Consider the following 21,186-nt stretch of genomic DNA (forward strand, 5'->3'; position numbering starts at 1 on the left):
AGAGGGACCTCATGCTGGAGCAGGGGTAGAGTGTGAGGAGTCCTCCCCCTGAGGACGAAGGAGTGGCAGAGACAACATGTGATGAACTGACCATAACCCCCATTCCCCGTCCCCCTGTGCTGCTTGCGGGGGGAAGGAGGTAGAGAAATGGGAGTGAAGCTGAGCCCGTGAAGAAAGGAGGGGTGGGGGGAAGGTGTTTTAAGATCTGGTTTTATTTCTTATATTCCTGCTCTGATTTGATTGGTGATAGATTAAACTTTCCTTTTCTCCCCAAGTTCAGTCTGTTTTGTCCATGACAGTAATTGGTGAGTGATCTCTCCCTGTCCTTGTCTCGACGCTCAAGCCTTTCATCATATTTCCTCTCCCCTGTCCAGTTGAGGAGGGGGAGTGATAGAGGGGTTTTGGTCGGCACCTGGCATTTATCCAGGCCAAACCAAAACAAAAGTGGAATAAAACATAAATATTTGGATAATGTAATTCATGATGACATTCAGGTGCTTAAATATGAATCGACCTTCTTGTTACTGAGATCTGTTACCTAAATAGGTTTCTGCACCTTAATAAATGAATAAATGCCTTAACTGCAGAAGCAGGATCACGCAGAAGGAGCTAGATGTGTGTTGAGATGGAAATAGACCACAGGGACCTAGCTGCATGCTTCTTTGGGAAGAGGAAGGCACACAGAGGCACCTAAAGTCCACTAAGCTGCTTGAACTATTTTCTAATAAGCGTGAGAAGCCTGAAAGCAGACTGTTCAAAAGGACTATTGAATTTACCTCTTCACCTTGTTACACTAATCCTATTTTGTAAAGACTCCCATACACAGCATTTTTCTTAAGACATTACTTCAGGTGAGGGTTGTGTGCCAGAGGGTCATTCAAATATGTGGGGGTAGAAAAAACCCTATGTTTCTTTTTTCACTGATGCGTCCCTGAGAACATGTTAATTTGTCACCTGGTACAATGTACCCTGAGACCATTTGGATCAGCTGGAAAGAAAAAAAAATTAATAATGAGAGTCACTGAAGGAAACAGGGGAAACATATTCCCCATAAACTGTGTAAACTACAGGCTTCTGAAGCCTTGAGACTGAGGAAAAAATGTGTTTTTTTTCTGTATTCTGTCAGATGCTTAAGGCTGCTCTGAGACATGTGCTACTGCTTCTTGCTGAGTCGAGATATTTGGCAGAAGGCCCACAGAGAGAGTAGGAGAGATTAAAAAGTCTTTGTGCCAAATGTTCTTTTGAGTGCCTCAGAGCTGCATTGGTCTTTTTTCTCTGTGAAATCATATAATTAGTAATCTCAAACCTCAGCCTGTTAATTTACAAAATGTCTGCACACTTTAATATATCGTTTGCTTAACATGTTTGATAACAACCTCAGAGATACTGGGGCTTTTGACTTCTTGTAGTATTTATAAACCGCGCCTCGCCCTGGGTGTTTCTCTGCCAGCTCTACACAGGCTCGTCTCGTGGATGGTGTCAGCCCACAGCTGCTACAGAAGAAACGCGGGAAGCGTCTCACCAGCAAAAAGCAAAATGGCTCCATTTTTGTCTTGTAGGGAAACACGCAGCCTTCACTGCTGCCAGCGTCCTCTCGTCTGCTCAGCTGACTAGCAAACGGGTGGACACGGAGCAGTGGTTACACCCTGGGCGCCTGCGGTGGGAGGCAGTGGGAGACCTGGCTGGCTGCAGCCAGAGAGGTGAGCTTGTTGTGAGGGCAGGGCCTCTTCTTCTCCACCTCTTCCAGCGGGTGAACATATAAACAGCTGCAAGATCCTAAATGATAGCTGCTGGTGATCTTGTCTGTGAACACTCCATGGTTTTGTGATCCTAGTGATCATCTGATTTCAAAATTGAAAGCAGGACCTAGGGAGGACAACACTCTACGCTGAGAGGGGGTCATATGAAGAAGAGGAAATTATCCTGCAGGCTACCTGAAAATTAGTTGTCTTTTGAGTGCTTGTGTCTTTGGCTAAAAGTTTGGTGTGAAGGCGTCATTTATAGCTATTGCCATGCACCTCGAATACTGTGTTTAGTTTTGGGCCCTTCACTACAAGAAGGACATTGAGGTGCTGGAGTGTGTCCAAAGAAGAGCAATGAGGCTGGTGAAGTGTCTAGAGAACAAGTCTGATGAGGAGTGGCTGAAGGAACTGGAATTGTTTAGTCTGGAGAAGAGGATGCTGAGGGGAGACCTTATCGCTCTCTACAACTACCTGAAAGGAAGTTGTAGTGAGGCAGGTGTTGGTCTCTTCTCCCAGGTAACTCGCGATAAGATGAGAGGCAATGGCCTCAGGCTGCGTCAGGGGAGGTTTAGATTGGACGTTAGGAAAAATTTCTTTACTGAAAGAGCTGTGAAGCATTGGAACAGGCTGCCCAGGGAAGTGGTGGAGTCCCCATCCCTGGAGGTGTTCAAAAAACATGTAGATGTGGCACTTCAGGACATGGGTTAGCAGGCATGGTGGTGTTGGGTTGATGGTTGGACTTGATGATCTTGGAGGTCTTTTCCAACCTTAATGATTCTTTGATTCTGTTATTTTATGATTCTGTAATAAAGGCTCTGACTTTTATGAGAGAGGGGATAAGCTTATTTGAGTAACACTGGCTCACTGCTGCCAAAGGACTTATTGAATAAAATTAGCCTCAGTAAGGCCAGGAGGATAAAGTCAGATGGCTGTGAGCTCTCCAGGTCCAAGTTATCCTACATGAAGTGCCTCGTCAGTGGTTTTATGCTTGTAAAGATTGTGTGACCAGCTGGGACCGTGCCAGCTTCCTGTGTTATTCCAGTAAGTCTTTTCCTGTCTCAATGGAGATAGCTCAATCCTTAGTTCATTTCAGTGTGTAGGTTTTGCTGTGGGAATATCTGAGGCTTGATCTCGCAGGGTCATTAGTGGGCTTTTCTTGCGGAATGCTTATGTTGTAGTTTTCCTTGATTTTTTTCCAAAAGGGAAAAAGGCTTCCCACACAGATGGCTGTAACTGGTGGCTGGCAGACAAGCTGATGGGTTGAGATCTTTCTTTGGCACTGTGCAGAAAAGTATGCTTGGCATTGTGACTGTGGCAAACCATTCATTAGCTCAGTTTTCAAAGGCTACCAGAGATGCTGTCTGTGTAGTGTTGTCATATGAACTCTGCTTACCGTCCTTCACCCAAGTGGACTGACCTGGTTAATTGTATGGTAGGGGCAGCCCGATGAGAGGAGCTGGGCTAACATCTGCAGAATAAACACTTATCAAGAATTGCTCTTGTGATTTTAAAATGGTTCTCTCAGGAGAGAAAACACATTGAATCCAAGAAGCCTGGGAGGGACTGCAGTTAGCAGGATCTTTTGTGTATGTGTTGCCTACAGGTGGCACTGCAAAAATAATCAGTCCGAGCAATCAGCGCAGTTTTTTAACAATTCACCTGAGAACACGTCCCAAGATGCAAGAGACATCAGAACAAAAGAGAAATGAAAAACTCTGCTGTACTTTTAAGTTAAACTGACTGTCTAGTGGTGTCAGCAGAGCATAGTGTGTGCTCTCTCTGTCTGGACTTCTTCAGCAGGCAAGGTGACCAAGTGACTTTTAATAGCTATAGCTGAGGTGCAAGGCATGGAAATGTGAATGCAGTGAATAAGGTCTCAAAGCCCTGTAAATAGGGTGTGGTTGTAGGAGTTTAGTAGATATATGCGTGGGAAGGAGTTGTCTACATCACATTACCCAAATCAAGCAATAAAGAGATCTGCATGGCCTCTGACGTGGGATGGACTGTTTTGATCAAACAGGGCAACTCTTCTGCTTGACTCACTACAGTATTTTGCCTGTCGACAGCTATTGATCTGCTGATCGAGCAGGTAACCTGCCTAATATGAGAGAATTATCTTGACAGTCTGTGTACATTTCTTAGAAGCAAAGGTTGAAGGTTAAATGTGATTTTGCCAAATGCTGTCTCTGTCTTCCTTGCTCATTTTTTCTTTCAAAAAGGTTTCTAATGCTCGCATCTGGTAGGGGTTGGTGAATACAGAAGCTGAATAGATGTGAAGCTGCTGCGGCTCCTTGTCCTCAGGTTCTGCCAATGGTGAGGCTGAGTGTGTATGCTCCTTAGACATGTATGGATGGACATAAACACACACAACGTCACACACACAGTGTGCACAGAGCCGGCTGCACAGATCAATGCAGATGAAACAAAATGCTTTGCCTGGCACCCACGTTAATGCACACAGCAATCACACAGCGGGTGGCCCAGTCCTCTTCCCTTTCCTCTTCCCTGGCTGATTAAGACTGAAGTCTGCTAGTGGAGGGAGATACATATATATACAAATGCACAAAATGGATCATTCCAGTAGATGATCTTAAACACTCAGCCTGACTGGTAGCTGCCTGAGGTGACTCTGTATTGCCAGTTGCTTTCACATGGATTCACGAGCCCATGAGGTTTGTGATCCCATGCCAGTTGCAAGTAATCAGATCTCTCAATCTATCACAAACTAGTCTAGCTTAAATTTCCATAGCATTCACACATACCCACTCAGAGAAGAGCGTTGACACTCAAAAAAAGATAGAAATGGGGTTTAATGAGAATGTAGGATCATTTGCAATATTTTGAGCACAAGGCTCAGCCGGGCAAGCATATTGATCAGTTGCTGTTTATACTTCACTGGCCCCTCTTATCCTGTCCGCTTTGTTGACTCATGCTTGTTCCTCCCCGGTCCACCCTGACCCCCTCTCATTCCCTGGCCCTGGTCCTTCCACTCAACATCCCATGATGAGTTTCTCTTGTTTCCAAAAAATGTCTGATGGCAAATTTTACACAATCCCAAAATTCTGTTCCGCCTTCATCTGCTTACAGGTCCTAGACCCCTGTGTGCAATAACTCGCTTTAGTCTGCAAGGCTTTTCGAGGAGGCACTTTCTTGGATTGGCTCTTCTCGGTGGGTGTCCCACGAGGCCCAGGGGCTGATCGCTCCCTGTGGATGGCACTGGGAGCACCAGGTCAGGGTGCTCTGTTGGTGCTCATTCGCATCCTGGGGCTCCTCTGGACTCCCAGGGTCTTAGTATTCAGCCAAAGGCCATGCTAATGTGAGAGTTATTTAGCACATCCTCAGTGCTAGCTATTGGGAAAAGAAATGATCAAGAAACTTACCATCTTCTCACTATCAGAAAGTTCTCTCTTTAAAAGCAAAATTCGGTATTTGTTTTTAGTTGTACACTATGTTTGAACTACGTGAAGGTTTTAAATGTGTGTAGCATCAATGGAATAGATAGCTAAACAAATTTTTAAGTAGCCATGTGAAATGCAATGGTAGCGTAGAAGAACACAGCACAAAATTATAATTTTTCCCGCTGATTCTATAGTGCAACCCCGTGTGTCATCTGGAAAGTAAAGCAGCGTGAGTGCCTTTTGTGAGGTGCACCACAACAGTGGCATGCCTCATTGTCACCACTGAGGACACAGGAATTACTGCTGTGTCTGTAATTGATTTTTCAGTTCACTGGACAAACAGGAAAAGAAAAAAGAAAAATGCCAAGTAGGTTTTTTCCTAAATAAAATTGAATATTTTCTTTCTTTTTGAGAATTTTTACAATTTTAAAAATCCTGTAAGTTTGCCAGAGCAATAAAAAATGAAGTAAAAAAAAAAATTAAAAAATGTGGAAAGAATCCTTTTTTGCCCCATTCTGAGGATGCCTACTTTTAGGTTCAGTGCGTAACCAAATTTGACTAGATTTCAAAACCAGTTACACTGCTTGGGTACTGTGCTTTTAGTAAATGAACTGTTCAAATCTAATGACAGTTTAAAATATGATTTAATAATCTTGATTCATCATAATTTTCAGTCACATATCTAGACTGTATGTTATCATTTGCTCAATCACTGTAATTGATGCTACGTATGCAATCATCAGAATAAATACCTCAGTTGCAAATCCAGATGTCACCTTTATTGAAAACAAAGAATTTTAACTCTATCATTGAAATTCTGATCCAAAACCACTGATCAGACCAAACCCATTGATTTCAAAGGGTTTTGAATCCATTCTTTAAAGTTTGTACTTAGTAAGGCTCCAGTCAATGTGTGTCTAGCAGTGCTTCTCTGGGAGTCAGTGGCTTGCTGCATGCCAGAGGTAACGTGATTATGAGTGGTATGGGAGAAGCCTCTGCTTTTCCTGATGTCTGTGCTGCCAGTTCTTCTGCTGGCCCATGGAGCTGAAATGAAAATGTGCTTGTTTTGTGTTCACACAAGTAAGCTGAAGCTTGTGTTCCCAAAATCTTGTCTGCTTTTTTCCCAATTACACTAATGACAGGTCAAATCAAAGACTTTAACAAAAAGATTTGCATTGCTTATATTCTTAGATCACACAACTCCAGCGATACCACCACCATTGCTGACATAGTATGAATAAACTAAATTCAAGTTTTTCCCTACCAGCTGTTAGGTGGATGTAACAGAAAATATTGAAAAACACTGAATGAAGGAACTGGACAGTGTATTTCTTTTCATATAGCTTTGTCTGATGTTTAAACAGAGAAAGCTTAGATGTAAATCCTGGCTTAGCTGTGGTTGCATAAGATTTTGATTACTTACATGTGGCAGCTACTAACATATATTAAACTATGGAAAAAATGCAAGAATACTGTGTGTGCATGTGCGTTTTTGTGTGAAAGATTTTGCAAGTTTATTTGTATCTGTCCTGTCTACAGTGACACACGGAGACTGATATGACATATTGAAATTGCTGAAGTGTAGCAGAAAGATAACCCACATTTGTTTTCCATGTCAGTCAGTATGAACAAAGCAAATAGACTGAGTGGATGAGAAAATCCACTTTTTTCCTGGTCACTTAAGAGCAGGACAGTGAATTAGAGCCTAATCTGGAAAACGACGCATTATAACCACTAATTTTATTTATTTTTCTGATATCAATAATCCCTCCTCACTTATTTGAATACTGTGGTATAGAATAGTGACAAATCACTCAGGGAAACGGATGAAACAGGTTGATAATCTGCTGAAATATTGTTTGTTTTTCCTTGCAGGTGGTTATTAAAAAAAAAGTAGTTTCGTGATAGTCCTCAACGCAGTTACTCACGTGGATATGGTTTACGTGAATAAAGACTGCTTATGTACCTACTTTGAAAGACTGAGTCACTCTAGTATTTCGTATCGGACATCTTCTTGATTGTACCCAAGATGATAAAAATGCCAAACTTTGTATAATATTAGATGTAATATGGATTGAAAGTCATGGCTAAGAGTAATTTTCATTCCTTATTGCTGATCTGTTGCTTCTTGTTTCAGCTGAAGCTTTGTTTTTGTGAAAAGCTTTAAAAACCACACAGACACAAGCAAACAAAGCTTTGCACACTTTACATGGTATCTCTGACCTCAGAGGGATTAACTGAAATGAAATAAAACAAGATACCTTTATGTTGTGTAAGAGCATGGAGCTGCAGTGCTTGTAAGCCGATACAGGAACAGAAGGGAGTAGTTGTGTATCCGTGGCTGCCTGCTCCTGCTGCTTCCCTGTGGCTAAAACTGCTCCTCACTAGTCTCTGCACCCAATTGTGGGAGCTCAACTGATAGAGAACTAAACAAGAAAAGAGGATGTTTCTCTGCCAGTCTAAATCCCTGGTGTACCATCGTCACCATCAAATGACAATTTTTATGCAAGCAAGGGATGAAGGAGTGAGGGAAGAGAGACAAGGGATCTTCTTTTTCTTCCAGTAGCTGTTAGTCGTTAGATGGGTTTAGCTGTGTCACCCAGTTGTGCCAGTGTCTTTGCAGAGAGCATGTAATAGAGCCTTTTTGGTGTTTTTTTTCACTGTTTGTACATGGCTGCTGAAATGATGGGGAACCTGAGGGCAGAAACAACCTGTGACTTTATTTCATCTGGTCTGTGGCAACACGATTTCTTCCTCTTTGTTAATGGCCAGTGTATGTGTTAGTGCATGACCTGCGCAACTTTCAGGAAAGAAAAGATTCAAATGGCCGAGCAGGTCGGTGTCAGAATCGAACAGGAATATTTCAGTGGTGAGGTGAGGAAATGGCAATCATAACAAAGAATGGAATTCAGAAGACTTAGGACTAAGGGCCATAACTTATGCACAGATGCACTGTGCAAATGTGACTGAAATCTCATTCACCTGAAGGAAAGAAATGTAAAGTTACCATGAAGGAAAAAGAACAGGTAGAATTTATATATATTGAAAGGTCTTTGCTGTGTACATTGAAACATAATCTTTAAGAGCATTCTGTTTTATGTAAAGTGAGGAATAATAACTGCTTAGCTTTATTTTTTCCAGGAGCATGGTTGTGAACACTTAAGTTTTTTGGTGTACCAATATCATACTGATTTATGAGATGGCTATTGATGATTTCACTACATGAAAAATGCTGTAAAAGTGGCAGGTTAATTACAGGATATACCATTAATGTGTGAGAGATGGTTATGTCTGTTTCCCAAGTTAGGCTCTCCTAATACAATGTTACATCTTCTGGAACATAATATATACATATACATATACATATACATATGTTATGCATAATCATCCGGAAAACTTCACAGTCTGTACACGTTGATATTACTGAGCCTCTTTCTTCAGTCCTTCTTCATGTTGATTTCAGGAAGGATTACTTGCATTAGCAGAGAATGCAGGACCGAGTGCTTGCAGTGGTTTTGAATAATGAATTTCTCTGGGATTCCAGAAATGACATTCAGTTCCTCAAATGTTTTCTGCAAAGCAAGCAGCACACTTTGAAGTCTGTGCTAGGAGAAGAAGAAACGAAACCAAAACGTGAATCTCCTGAAGTACTTTCCTCCTTTTGTGGAATGGTTCAGTGGCTTAATGAGGTTAATTTGTATTATGTTGTGGGAAATCCTTGATCTACTGTATAGGGGCTTTCATTTCACGTGAATGTGACAGATACTGTACTTACTGCACTAGAACTTAATTATTTGATAAAAGGAGCTAAAATCCTTACATTTCCTCTCAAGGAATATTCATTGCTTGCTCTAGATGGTAAATAGAAACCAGAGGATGGTTGGGCTAGATTTTCAACATTTGAAATACCTTTGTATAATTTTTAGGTTGTTTTGGTGTTATACCTAGGAAATTTCAAAGCAGCTTTATTAGGGATTCCCCAAATACTGTCAATAGTATGTGATGATTTTTTGTTCTCTCCCATTTTTCAGCCTTTGAAATGCTTTTCTGTATTGTACCTGCATGTAAGTGACCGTTTCACTTCATGACACTCTTTTTCCATGAAAGTCTTAAAATGCCTGATTTTCTCTCCCTAATTACTACAAACCAAGTCTTTAAAAAGATTTGTTTCAGTATGAACATTTCCCTCACAGCATTTTACAACCGCTCTTTGAACTGGCTTCCATTCAGATGGCTATTGGTGCACATAGTACTTTATTTTCTCTTAGCGGGTGTATTACGGCATTTCTCTACACCTGATAGAGCTGAGTCAAACTATTTAATAAGAGAGTGAGGAGACAAAATTTCAGGATCAGTGATACACATCAGAACACAAATAAGAACTGAAAACTAATTTAGTGAAAAATCAAGTGGGGTGAAATTCACATCCTACCACTAAAATTACTTTATTTTGTAGACTCAATGTCTAGGGTATTTTTGTGCCTTTTATAAAACACAAATAAGTGGATTTGTGTTAGCGTGTGTGCCTATAAGGTGTGTAATTGCCTTTCAAAATAAAAATCAATGTGGGCTTACAAAAGCAGCATCTGTTTGTTCTACTATATGTTAGACATTTGAAATACATCCTAGAATAATTTTTTCACAGTATTAAAAAATGAAAATCCCTTATAACAGTTTTATTGAGACAAATGAATGTATTTATTTAAATTGCTTTATTGGCATATATACCAGTGAAATTGTTTGGAAAATAATTAAAAGTATTTTTTACAGCAGGCTGTGCTGGTAGCTGTAAAAATGTTTGCTCATCATCAAAGGTATGAAAATATCAGAGACTGCAAAGTTCGGGCTAAGAGTATGAATTTTTTCATCATCCTCTATTGAATTAAGAATAATAAATATTAAAAAAACCAAAAAAGTATTTTTATGCAGAAAAATATTATTTTTTTTGTTTCCTCCGAGATTTCTGGTTTATATGTAACACTTCAGCATATCGCAATACAATGGATCATGGGTTAATTCGTCACATTGTGTTATATCATTTCAGCTGTAATACAGCATGTTGTGATAGAGTATAATCTAACCTGACATAGTATGATGCACTGGGTGATGACGAAGATCACAGACTGTTCAGTGGACTTTGTTCTACTGAAAAATGCATAACTGCCTGAAAGAAATGTCTAGTAGTTTATGTTTTGTTGATGTCTAATTGCTGTCTGTGGCTTTTGCCTCTAGGCACATTCTTGGGGTCCATAGCCTACATCAAGTTTGTTTTCTTTCCTCAGCCTTTTGGGAGCTGATACTGTGCGATAACTACTGAGTGGACCCAGTGATCAATGTTGGGCTCCTGAAAGCCTGTTAGTAGGGCCTTCTCTTCGTGGAAGCTCTTGTTTATTGCTTGCCATGAGGTATATAAAAGTCAGCCGAAGTGTGTAGTACACGGGATTTGCTTAAAGCATACAGAAAGTGAAACAGCAGAAGGAACAGAGGGACTTAGGGGTACCATTAAAACACATACTGCTTTGCATAATTCATATTCCTCCCGGTACAAGGTTGTAGGTTAATACGAGCTAAAGGTTGAAAGTTCTTTCTCTCTTCCTTCTGATGGAAATAAATTGTGCTCAGAAATATCTGGACTTGTATCAGTAACCACTGAAAGTTCTGTATAAATGATTTTTTCTGAACTCCAGATCATTTGGTAGCTGACTGCTGAACCAGAAAGTGTAGTTTTGTAGTTCTCTTACCAAAACGGTCCTCTCATAGGACTTCGGTAGCATGAGTCTGGTGATCACTTTGAGCAGCTAGGGTGGGGGTGATGGGTACTGGATATGGGATAATGAAGATTGTTCTGTTGCCTGTTGCTCCTCGTCTTTTAAAAGCTTTAATTCCCTGTGTTCCCAGAATTTCTTTGCAGTGTCAGGCAGAAAGATATAAAATGTAATTCCTTAGTAGATTTTATTTCTGGTTTTTGTTTGAGGGCTGCCCATCTATAGGAAGGTTTTGGGATGTCATATAAAGAACTGCATCTGCCATGGGCAGAAGATCTGGAGACATAGATTCTGAAAACATATGGATGTATGGCTATTTTAACATTGATACACTTCCATTTCAATGTTTCTCCCTTAGGGAAAAGAAAAAAAATATCTTGGTACAGATACACAGCTGTTTATGGGAGTCCAGAAATTAATATAGTTTCTAGGTTAGTTTTATAATGTTTCTGCTTCCCGCTTCACTGGAACAGTCTGATATGCAACCTTCTCCAATTGTTCTTCTTTAGCCATTATTTTCTGCCTGAGGTAATTACACTACATTCAGAAAAAAAATCCACTTCACATTTTAGTGTTAGTACCATTGTAATTCTAGTTTCATGCGTGGCAGATATCCTTACAGAGCCAAGTTTAATGTACTTCAAATTGAAAAAAAAACACCTCACAGTATGATGCTACCTCGTGATGTTATCAAATTGCTCATGTTCTTATTTTCACAGCTCACCATGTTAAAACTGGGACCTGTGAAGTGGTGGCACTCCACAGGTGTTGCAATAAGAACAAGATAGAAGAAAGATCACAGACGGTGAAGTGCTCCTGCTTCCCTGGGCAGGTAGCAGGTACCACCCGGGCAGCTCCTTCTTGTGTTGATGGTGCGACTACCTCTATTGCTTCCTTTCGTTGCATGTTCCTAGAGGGTTTTGCTGGCTTAATGTCATCAATGAGAACCACCCCTTTATAGTTAACTGTTTAAAATAAGAGTAGGAAAGCTGCTGTGTTTTGAAGGGCATGCCCAAGGTGAATGGGAGGAAGATGGGAAAAATGAATTATTTGCTATTACCCTGTGGAAATGCTAAGCAAAATTATTAAATGCCAGTGAAAGAGGCCACTTGAGAAGTTAAATCTGATCTAACAGAGTGCCCTCAGAGTTGTATGAAATTCACTTAATTAAAAGTGTTTATGCAAAATCTACATGAGCATATAATTTTGATATGCTGAAGTCTTACATTTTATTTATGTATTTATTTTCATCACACAGGAACGAACAAGCAAACAGAACACAGTTCTGGCTGGTTTTTAGTCTTTTTAGACCAACACTATTTTTCCTATTCACAGTGCAATATTAATGTTTTACTTAACAAATCTGACATAGGCTTGTATGTTTTATTTTTTTGGGGGAAAATACTAGCTGATTTTTCACATCTCTTTCTCTGATAGAGGAGCAGGATGGATTCACCCTTTACATGATTTCTTTAGTGTTGATATTGCTGGCTGTCAGAGAAGCTGTAAATATGTCATCACTGAGGAATAAATTTAATCAGGCCATGCTAGACTGTATAAGTAGATCAGGGAAAATATACTAACTTAAAAGAAGAGGTTCTACTTAAAACTTTGAAATCTGACCGAGCAAGAAAAAATGAGGGTTGGAAAGAAACACTGTGAAATTAGTTCCTGAACTGCAGTAAATTAGAAAAATAACCCCACAGTAAAGAGATTGACTTTGAAGCACGTAGCACCCTGTGCAAATTGAGACCTAATTTCTTATGAAGGTTCTGAGCTGGCTGAAAATCACAGACTAGCTGTTAGTCAGTGTATTTCTTACATTTTCCTGGACAATAAAAGAAATGGTGCAACATCATGACATTTTTAAGCGTTCATTTCAACAGCATGCAAATCTGTTTGTTTTCCTCTCTTGTAGCCTCAATAGTGGAGCAGAAATGGTGGTGCCACATGCAACCATGTCTTGAAGGGGAAGAATGTAAAGTTCTTCCAGATCGTAAGGGATGGAGCTGTTCCTCTGGGAATAAGGTGAAAACAACTAGGGTAGGTATGATACCAACCTGAGGTGTTACCAACAAGTAAAAAAATAAAAGTGCACAGGAAATTTGGTCCACACAGAAGACATGAGTTGAGAAGACTGAAGAAATGTGGAAAGAGAGTCATGCTGGGATTGGACTTCCTGGTCCTGCACACTTTTCACGGCATACTTTGCAATGGCTTGAAAATGGTAAGCAGTGTGTCAGACCTTCTCAGGTAAGCAGTGGATATATTAGAGTTGACCCTTTTTTAACTACCAGTAGTGATCGAATGTATTATAATCTGATACATATTTCTCTCTGAAACAAGTTGCACAAAGTCTATACACCTTGCTAAGATCTTTGTTCACAGGATAGCAAACAAGTGCTTTTTTATCAATGACATGAAGGTAGCATGTTTCTACATGGAAACTGCTGAGTATGGTAAGCATTTGATGCGTTATTGTACATAACACATCTTCTGGTTCTTTCCCGCTTGTATGACTGTGATTTACTACTAAATTTTGACAGTTTCAGTGAGTTCCTTTTCTCCATTTGACACTTTTTATATTATTGGTTCAAAATTACATTAGCAGAAATACATCTAACGTTCATCATACACAATGCCTGAAAACAAAGTAAATGTGCTGTCATCTCTGCTTTTTAGTGGCTAAGAGAATCAGGAGAATAACAGGTTCTTCAGATAAGCGTTAAGCACTCAAACTTCCTAAAATGTCAGCACTGCATCTCTGTACTCTATAGGGTCAACACAGTTCTTCATCAAAATAAACCAGATTAAAGGGCACTCTAAAGACACACACACGTGTGTAAGTGCAAACAACTTCACCCCTACACCCCACACATGCTGATGACTGGTTTTGCTCGTAAGTATTTAGTACTTGTTTGTAGTGTCAGGCCATAATTTGCCAGTGTGGTGTTTACTCTATGCAGGTGTTCGAGTGTCCATGTAATTTGACTGAAATCTTCCTGGCATAGGCACTAATTTTCTGGTACACCTTGGTTGTAGTGAACTGTTGTGTGCACTGACTGAATTCTATTCCTCCTGTTCCACAGAGAGCTCTACATGTCTCAGTTTTTGTATGTATAAGTCTTTAAAACATTTTTATATTCTCTGATGGAAGGATACTGCCTAATTGATATATAGTTGCACTCCTGAATCGTCTTTCAAATGTGTTACTTCTGAAGCTAACCTGGCCTGAATCCTGCCCACGCTTAGCTTTATACGTGCCAATGCAAAACTGATTGTATGCATGTAAAATGTGTGTGCATGTATAGTATAACCAAAAAGAACTAGGTAGAATTTAGTAATAGTAATAGAAATAGAAAAAGAATTGTGTGTGTGTGTGTGTTTTGAAATTTGTGCTAGCTACTAGTACATGGCACTATTACTGTTAAAGAATGCATGCCAGTTTATATTTATTATGTTTAACAAGCAGTAAGTAAAAATGTGGCTCTGGGTTACATTTCTGTAGGAAAAAAGGTCACAAAAGGGGGAGATATCAATTAGAATTGCCTTGAGGAGATTTCTTCCTAACATTTTGTCAGAAGATAGATTTTCTGCATTGGTCGAAGTTATGAAGTTCTGTCTACTGTTAGGAATCTACAGAAGCCCAAGGCTCTTGTCCTTAAGGGCTTATACCTTTACTGCAGATTATAGGTCTGGCTCTTTGCAGGAGTTGGACTTCTCTTGTCCTTCATAGATGGTGGCAATCCTCAGGACTCATTTCATTCCTCTCCAGAAGAGATGCTATGAAAAAGTCAGTCCTTTTCTCCATTTGCCATCATACGCGCTGATTCAGTACAATGGCTGCCATAAGCTGCTTGCAGACCTAGCACCACTAAAAGGAAAATACTAATCCCCTTAAATCCCCCTCTGTTTGTTCTGCCTTCTTGTTTGTCCAGGTACTGTATGTTGCCCTCTTCTTCCTTCATTTCCCACACAGCCGCAAAGCTGTTTTGAGACAATAGCAAGCTTGAATTCGAATTTCTGACTGAAAGTTGGTCTAAGTCATTGAAAACAGGTGGCAGGAGAATGAAGATCTCTCTCTTTCCAGATGCAGGGGGCTGAGACTTTAATAGACATCATTCTGATGCCCAGGAGAATATAAATTGCTATTGGAAATGTGAGTGATTCTTTGTGTTAAGAGAGTAGCTTATTATCAAAAAGCAAGTACTTTTCCCTAATATGTAGTGACTACAACACTTTTTAGCTCATCTTCCTGCTCCCCAAACTCTATATAAATAAAAGGAAACATTTTGAAGCGATCTGTGGTTTCAAAACCCATTTTTTTGAGAAAAAATAAAAAGAACTGTAGAGAGACTCGGTATAAAGAAGTAATGAATAATAAGTTTCTGATTGTCAAATGAAATAACCCATATGTGATTATCATGTATAATGTAAAAGCATAAAGAAACAAAGGGGACTGAACAGCTTGGGCTATTTAAGTGTATTGCAGAAAAGCCTTGTGAAGGCTTTCCTGAAAGGCCTAAGAAATTCTATATTCACCTCCAAACATCTTCTGTTTACCTCCTTCATGTGCAGAAAAAGTAACCCAATTAACCGCTGAAGCACTATCTTCTCCTCTACAGGATACCAAGTTCAAAAGCAGCACCTACGTTTCGACATCTCAAGCTGTTAATAGTTAAGAATTATGTTACAGATAAAACCAGTGGAGGAAGGAGGTATTTTGCTCATCCACCTCTGTTAGCATATTTAATCACACTATTGTAAAAAGTGATGATGCCAACCACTTAATACTGATATTAGTCACTAAGCAAAAAGACTAAGTGAATAATGGGAGAAAACAAATTGATTTTTAAAAATGTGGTCTAGTTGAGGTTTTGCATTTTGTTCAGATATGGGTATCTAATAAGGTAATACATGAATAATGAATCAGAAATAGCATGAATGTTATGGTGCTCAGAATTCAAATGTTGAAAAAAGTCGGGTGGAGATTATTTACCTTCAGAATGCAAAACCAGGCATTATGGAAAGATTAAACTATTTTTCCTAATTTGTCTGCATATTAGTGGGAGAGGGCTGACATTAGGAGTTAACCATGAAAAAGGAATGAATACAAGGGGGAAAGTGTGTGTAAATCAACTGAGTACTGAGTTAACTTGTGCTGCTTTGGAATTCACTATTATGGGTCTATGTAGCCTGCAGGAGGGGAAGGGGAGAAAAAGCAATGACAATTTAGCTAAAACAGTAATTTTTTTTTACTTCGTATAAAGAAATGCGTGTTTGCATTTCTGAGCATTATAACACAACAAAAGAGGAGTTTCAGGAACACATTAGGAGAATTATGAAATAATTATGAGCATAGCTGAGATTTACCAGGCACATTGTGGCATTCTCCTCCAGGCTGAGAAACTGTGGTGAGAGGAAGCAATTGAATTTGTTTCTGTATTGCTAGCCTCAATGTTTTGATAAATAAACAAAAAAAATTTTGTCACGTTGCTCTCTTTAAATGATGAAAAAAGTGTCAAAAAAAAGGGAAAATTGAAATTTTATTTTTACTTTTGAAATACTTTTTCTTCTTACAGCCTTTTTCTGATATGATTGTTTTAATTCAAAAAGCTCTCTTGGTTGTGTTTCCTTTGCTTTTTGCAAAATAAGGAAAACTTCTGTTTAAAACAGAGGAATTTTCCAATCAATTGAAAACTACAAAATATAGCAGTACTATGTATAAAATTGACAATGACATTTAAGAAATGTTATGAGTTTGTGTTAAACAAAGGAGCCCATTAGAAAGATGCAAAAACAACATTTTGCAGTCAGGTAAGAGCTGAGGAGAAAGAATTTCATATTTCTCTCAGTTATGGGGTGTATTCCACACCAGAAGTCTCTGGATAGCGGTTTTTCAAGGGCAGATCCAGATGCCAGGCTTTACTTGCATTTTTAAGAACAGTACATTGTCTGTTACCTTTGCAATAGAGGCTGACTTTACATAAGAGCACCAGAAGCTGCATGCAACCTGTGTGAAAGAGCATGCTGAAATGCCTCCTGGGGTCCAGATTCCCCACGCACCCACCCTGGGACTAGCTTAGAGCATGTCGTGGCTCCTGGGCAGCCCGTACACCCGTGTGTCTTTCCTGCAGAATCTGAAAAAGTGTCCACTTGAACCCGGGAGTGGGGAAGTGTCCCTGGGCTGATATTTTACAAAGATGTAGAGAAATATGCGTTAATATTTTTCATGTGAAATAGAATAGGCTATTTCAATTGGAACTGACCTATAAAAATCATCTAGACCAATTGCCTGACCAATTCAGGGCTGATCAAGTTAAAGCATGTTAATAAGCGCATTGTCCAAATACCTCTTAAACACTGTCCGGCTTGGGGCATCGACCACCTCTGTAGGAAGCCTGTTTCAGTGTTTGACCACCCTCTTGGTAAAGAAATCCTTCCCAATGTCCTGTCTAAACCTCCCCTTGCACAGCGTTGGACCATTGCGCAGTAGTGAAGTAGTGCCTTGTCCTTAAGCTTTTAGTTTGATTTGGTAGAACGGCTTGTGGAATGAGGCATAGTTTAATGCTAAGTACTAAGTTCTGGTTAAAATATGTGGAGTGGAATTTACTGGACTTTGCTTGGGCTAGGACTCTCCAGAGTGAGATGACTAGCCTAAGCTCTAGGCTGTCTTTTTAGTACTGGAGAGAATTGTTCAATTCCAGAGGACAATTAATTTTGTCCTGAGATAAGTCAGATGAATTATCTTCTGGGGGTGCTTATGTCTCCCCAGTAACTCTAAAGGAAAACTATGACGACTAGCTTAGCACCTGACATTTAGATACTTAATATTGAATAGGAAGATGCTTGGAGACTTTACTCTCTTTGATATGGTCTTCACTAGGAAGATGATTAAAAAAAGTTGATTCTTTCTCAGTTTGGGAAGCTTTGGACTTTGACCAGTATCAAACGCAGTATAAGCGAAGTTTCAAAAACATTCATGTTCTGAAGATACACAGCTATGAGCTAAATCAGTGAATGATACTGTGATGAGCAACATATCCAGTATCTATTATTCAGCAAAAACTGGCAACCAGTGCACGTCCTTTTAGAACTGACTTGTTGATATAATACTACTACTACTACTACTACTAATACTAATAATATAAAATAACCGAAAAAATCAGATGTAATGCGTAGCAGGTATTGATTATTAACCTCTGAAAATCTCTGGAAGGTGAAAGTGAAAAACATTTTGCTATGAACAAGTGAAAGTAATATTTTCAGACAGGTCGTAAAGGGCCATCTTTTCGAAATGAGTATCCAACTGCTGGAATAGCTGAGCACCCACACTTTTATGAGGGGCAGAAGGAACTGCAATTGTCACTCTGAAAAATGGCTATTATTTTTAATAGGTGTGGAAAAGCACACTGCAGAACAGAAAGAAATCAATATCTTATATATTACTATGTAACTATATGCCAAACCAGTATTAGAAATAGAGTACTGCAAAAAAATAAAATAAATATTACAAGGGCAGAGAGAAATAAAAGAGAAATATTGGAGGGCCAAAAATAAATCCATATTGAGTATATTTATCTACATTCCTAATCCAAATCTGCTTTCCGAATCAATACCAGAGATAGACGGCTAATGTGAAAAAAACAGAAATATTGCCAGGATGGAAAGAAATCCATACTAAGAGTGTTTATCTACATTCCAAAACAATATTGGAGAGAGCCTGAAGCCAGATATTTATAATATTCCATTTAATCTAATTTTACATTATGGCATCCAGAGTTTAAAAGAAACTAAAAACTGAATAACATTCTTGGAAGAGGAGAAAATGTACCATCCAAACACACCGACTGGCTGCACGTGAAGCCAAATGGTGTTCAGTGTGTGCATTCCACTACTCTGAATCAATACAGTTCTGTTGCTATCTATAAATACTGTTTACATTTTTACACTATCTAAACTTTCTCACTTGCAGATGCTGGATTGTTTCTAAATTAATTACAGCTGCTGAAAGGAGAGGCAGTAATTTTATTTATGTTTCAATTTATAAAATATGCTGTTCATAACACTTTCAGCACAAGGATTGAAAGGGCCTCAGTTAGCTGTCTTTGCATAGTAATGCTTTGCAGTGGGCTACTGAGATTCCTGGTATCAGGAGGCAACATTAATGGTGACTCAACTACTACCCGTGCTGTCATACCCATTGCTTGAGTAAGACAACAAAATACAAAAGAGCTAAAATGTGTCACTAGGTATGAGAAGAAAAAGGCATTTTTCTTGTAACTGAATGCAGTTCTTGTAGCTGCATGCTGCTATGTTAGTTGTTGATCGGTGCTTTTCCACGTGAGCAACAGATGCATAGGCTCTTTAAGCAGCAGCAGAGGGGAAAAAATGGAACGAGTATTACTGTTTCTTCTGCCGAAGTTGAACAGAAATACTGCCATTGTGGTATCCTCTTCCCTCACGTCTTTATTCCTCTTCCTCCTCCAGGCGTTTCAAAAACAGCATTAGTAATGACATGTAATTAGAAAAAGCAGAAATTCATCATAGAAATATTGTGTATAGGTTACTCTAGGATGTTTCCGACAAGCCGGATGTATGGCAGTTGTGGTCAGTCAGTGCTAATACGGCAATGCATTTCTCCCTGACATGTTTTCAGTGTAAAACTGCTGCTAACTTCCGTCACATAAAACAATTTGCCTTTTGCTTTGACCACTGTGAATTGTGAAATACTTACAGGATAAATCAATGATCTGCCTTGTGTCAGTAGTAAATAATGACAGAAGTGCTTTTCCTAATATTATTTAAGGGGCTGTATGAATAAATTAAGAAACAACATCACTGTAAAACTAGTCTATTCCCCTGCCTCACTTCAGAGCCTCTGTCTATAGACACCTTACCTTCTGCCTTAATTTCAGATGAAGATTTGTAGGAGTAATACACATCTATACAGTGACTAGCAATACCTTGTGTTTCTTAAAAAAGGATGTGATTACAATATAAGTAAGTGCACAGACTGTAGCAAAACAGGGCCCATGGAAGAAAGCGATTGCACTGTTGACAGCCACTTTGTTGCTATGGTATCTCTTTCCATGCCTTTGGCTAATCTGTCATTAGGAGAAATTTGCAGCGATCTCAGCATGTTTCTCATTGCTAACGCAGAGACCCACTGTATCTAATCTGTCATTAAAATAGCAATAAGTGGTATGTACATCTTTTCCTAAAAATACATACAAGTTTCAGGGGGCAAATGAGCTGGTACTGGAAGTAGGACGACATTTTCTGGGGTCCAGTTAGCTTCTTGTATTAGTCAGTAATTATTGTTTTGACCTAGCATCACAATTCTTTAATCCTGAAGCTCTGTATTTTTTGTAGGGCACCTAAACACTAATCTTTTGGGACACTTGGAGATCTTGATGAAAATAGTTAGCATTGCAGCCAACACATGTTACAAGGAATCGAGGGCTATACAACTCACTGATTTTCTTAAAAATAGCTGCTGTATACCAAATTGACTTCTTGGACATGGAGTTGGTGTGCCTAGTTCTACCCTATGAAAGTGTTCCTTTTGCAAGTCTACATTTGACATGAGTTTAGACCTACAGCTTGATGATGTCCATTTGTAGGTTGCAGAAATCTAGACAAGTCAGAGTCCTTTCTCCAAAGGCAAATATACTTAAAAATACCCACGTAACACAAATTATGGTGAAAAGGATTAAAAGAAGAAGCATTGTGGTGTGAAGTGATACAAATCTAGGGGTAGTCTAAGGGTTACTCTAATTTTTTTTGTGAGTAGACACACTGCACAAATCAAGAGGAATGAAATCTTTTACAATCCCTTCATCACACTCGCAGACTGTTAGTAATATATGCTGTTGTTTATACATTTTTACGAGGGAATAGTTTTTCCTAAGGTAAGACTGCAGCTAGCATCCATTGTAAAGCATCGTTTCAGCTTCTGCAGAACCTGAAAATTGACAGAATTATTCTGAAATAAAAGGAAAATATTTCTGCAATATTTTAAGAAAAATGCAAACGGATTTCAGTTGCATGTCATTAATTAACTAATCAGTGATTTTTTGCAAGCATTGCTTTCTTCCACATGGGAATCCTCCACTACATCAGTCCAGCCAAGAGGTTTTCTGCCTTTGTCCCAAAAGATTCAACTTGTGATTTATTTTTCTTTCTTTTCTTTTTTCCCCCCAATTTGTCCTTTGCTGGCATGTTTGAGATATTGACCTCACGTCTGAAGGATAATTTTCTGCCTCTGTGATGGAAAGT

The 21,186-nt window shown here is 39.2% G+C and overlaps 1 protein-coding gene across 9 annotated transcripts in view; it reads left to right on the plus strand.

The window, feature by feature from the left end:
• The window catches only part of TAFA2 (TAFA chemokine like family member 2), a 204,884-nt gene that overhangs the window by 169,272 nt on the left and 14,426 nt on the right, over positions 1-21,186 (plus strand). For all 9 annotated transcript variants that reach the window (XR_012764817.1, XR_012764816.1, XR_012764822.1 and 6 more), the window contains 2 exons: positions 11,625-11,777; positions 12,824-12,948. Coding sequence is in view for 1 of the 9 variants with exons in the window: in XM_075428674.1 (XP_075284789.1) it covers positions 11,625-11,777; positions 12,824-12,948 (278 nt within the window). In the remaining 8 variants the exon portion in view is untranslated. The remainder of the gene's footprint in view (positions 1-11,624; positions 11,778-12,823; positions 12,949-21,186) is intronic.

Source organism: Opisthocomus hoazin, chromosome 8, assembly GCF_030867145.1.
Source record: "Opisthocomus hoazin isolate bOpiHoa1 chromosome 8, bOpiHoa1.hap1, whole genome shotgun sequence".
Taxonomy (NCBI): Eukaryota; Metazoa; Chordata; class Aves; order Opisthocomiformes; family Opisthocomidae; genus Opisthocomus; species Opisthocomus hoazin.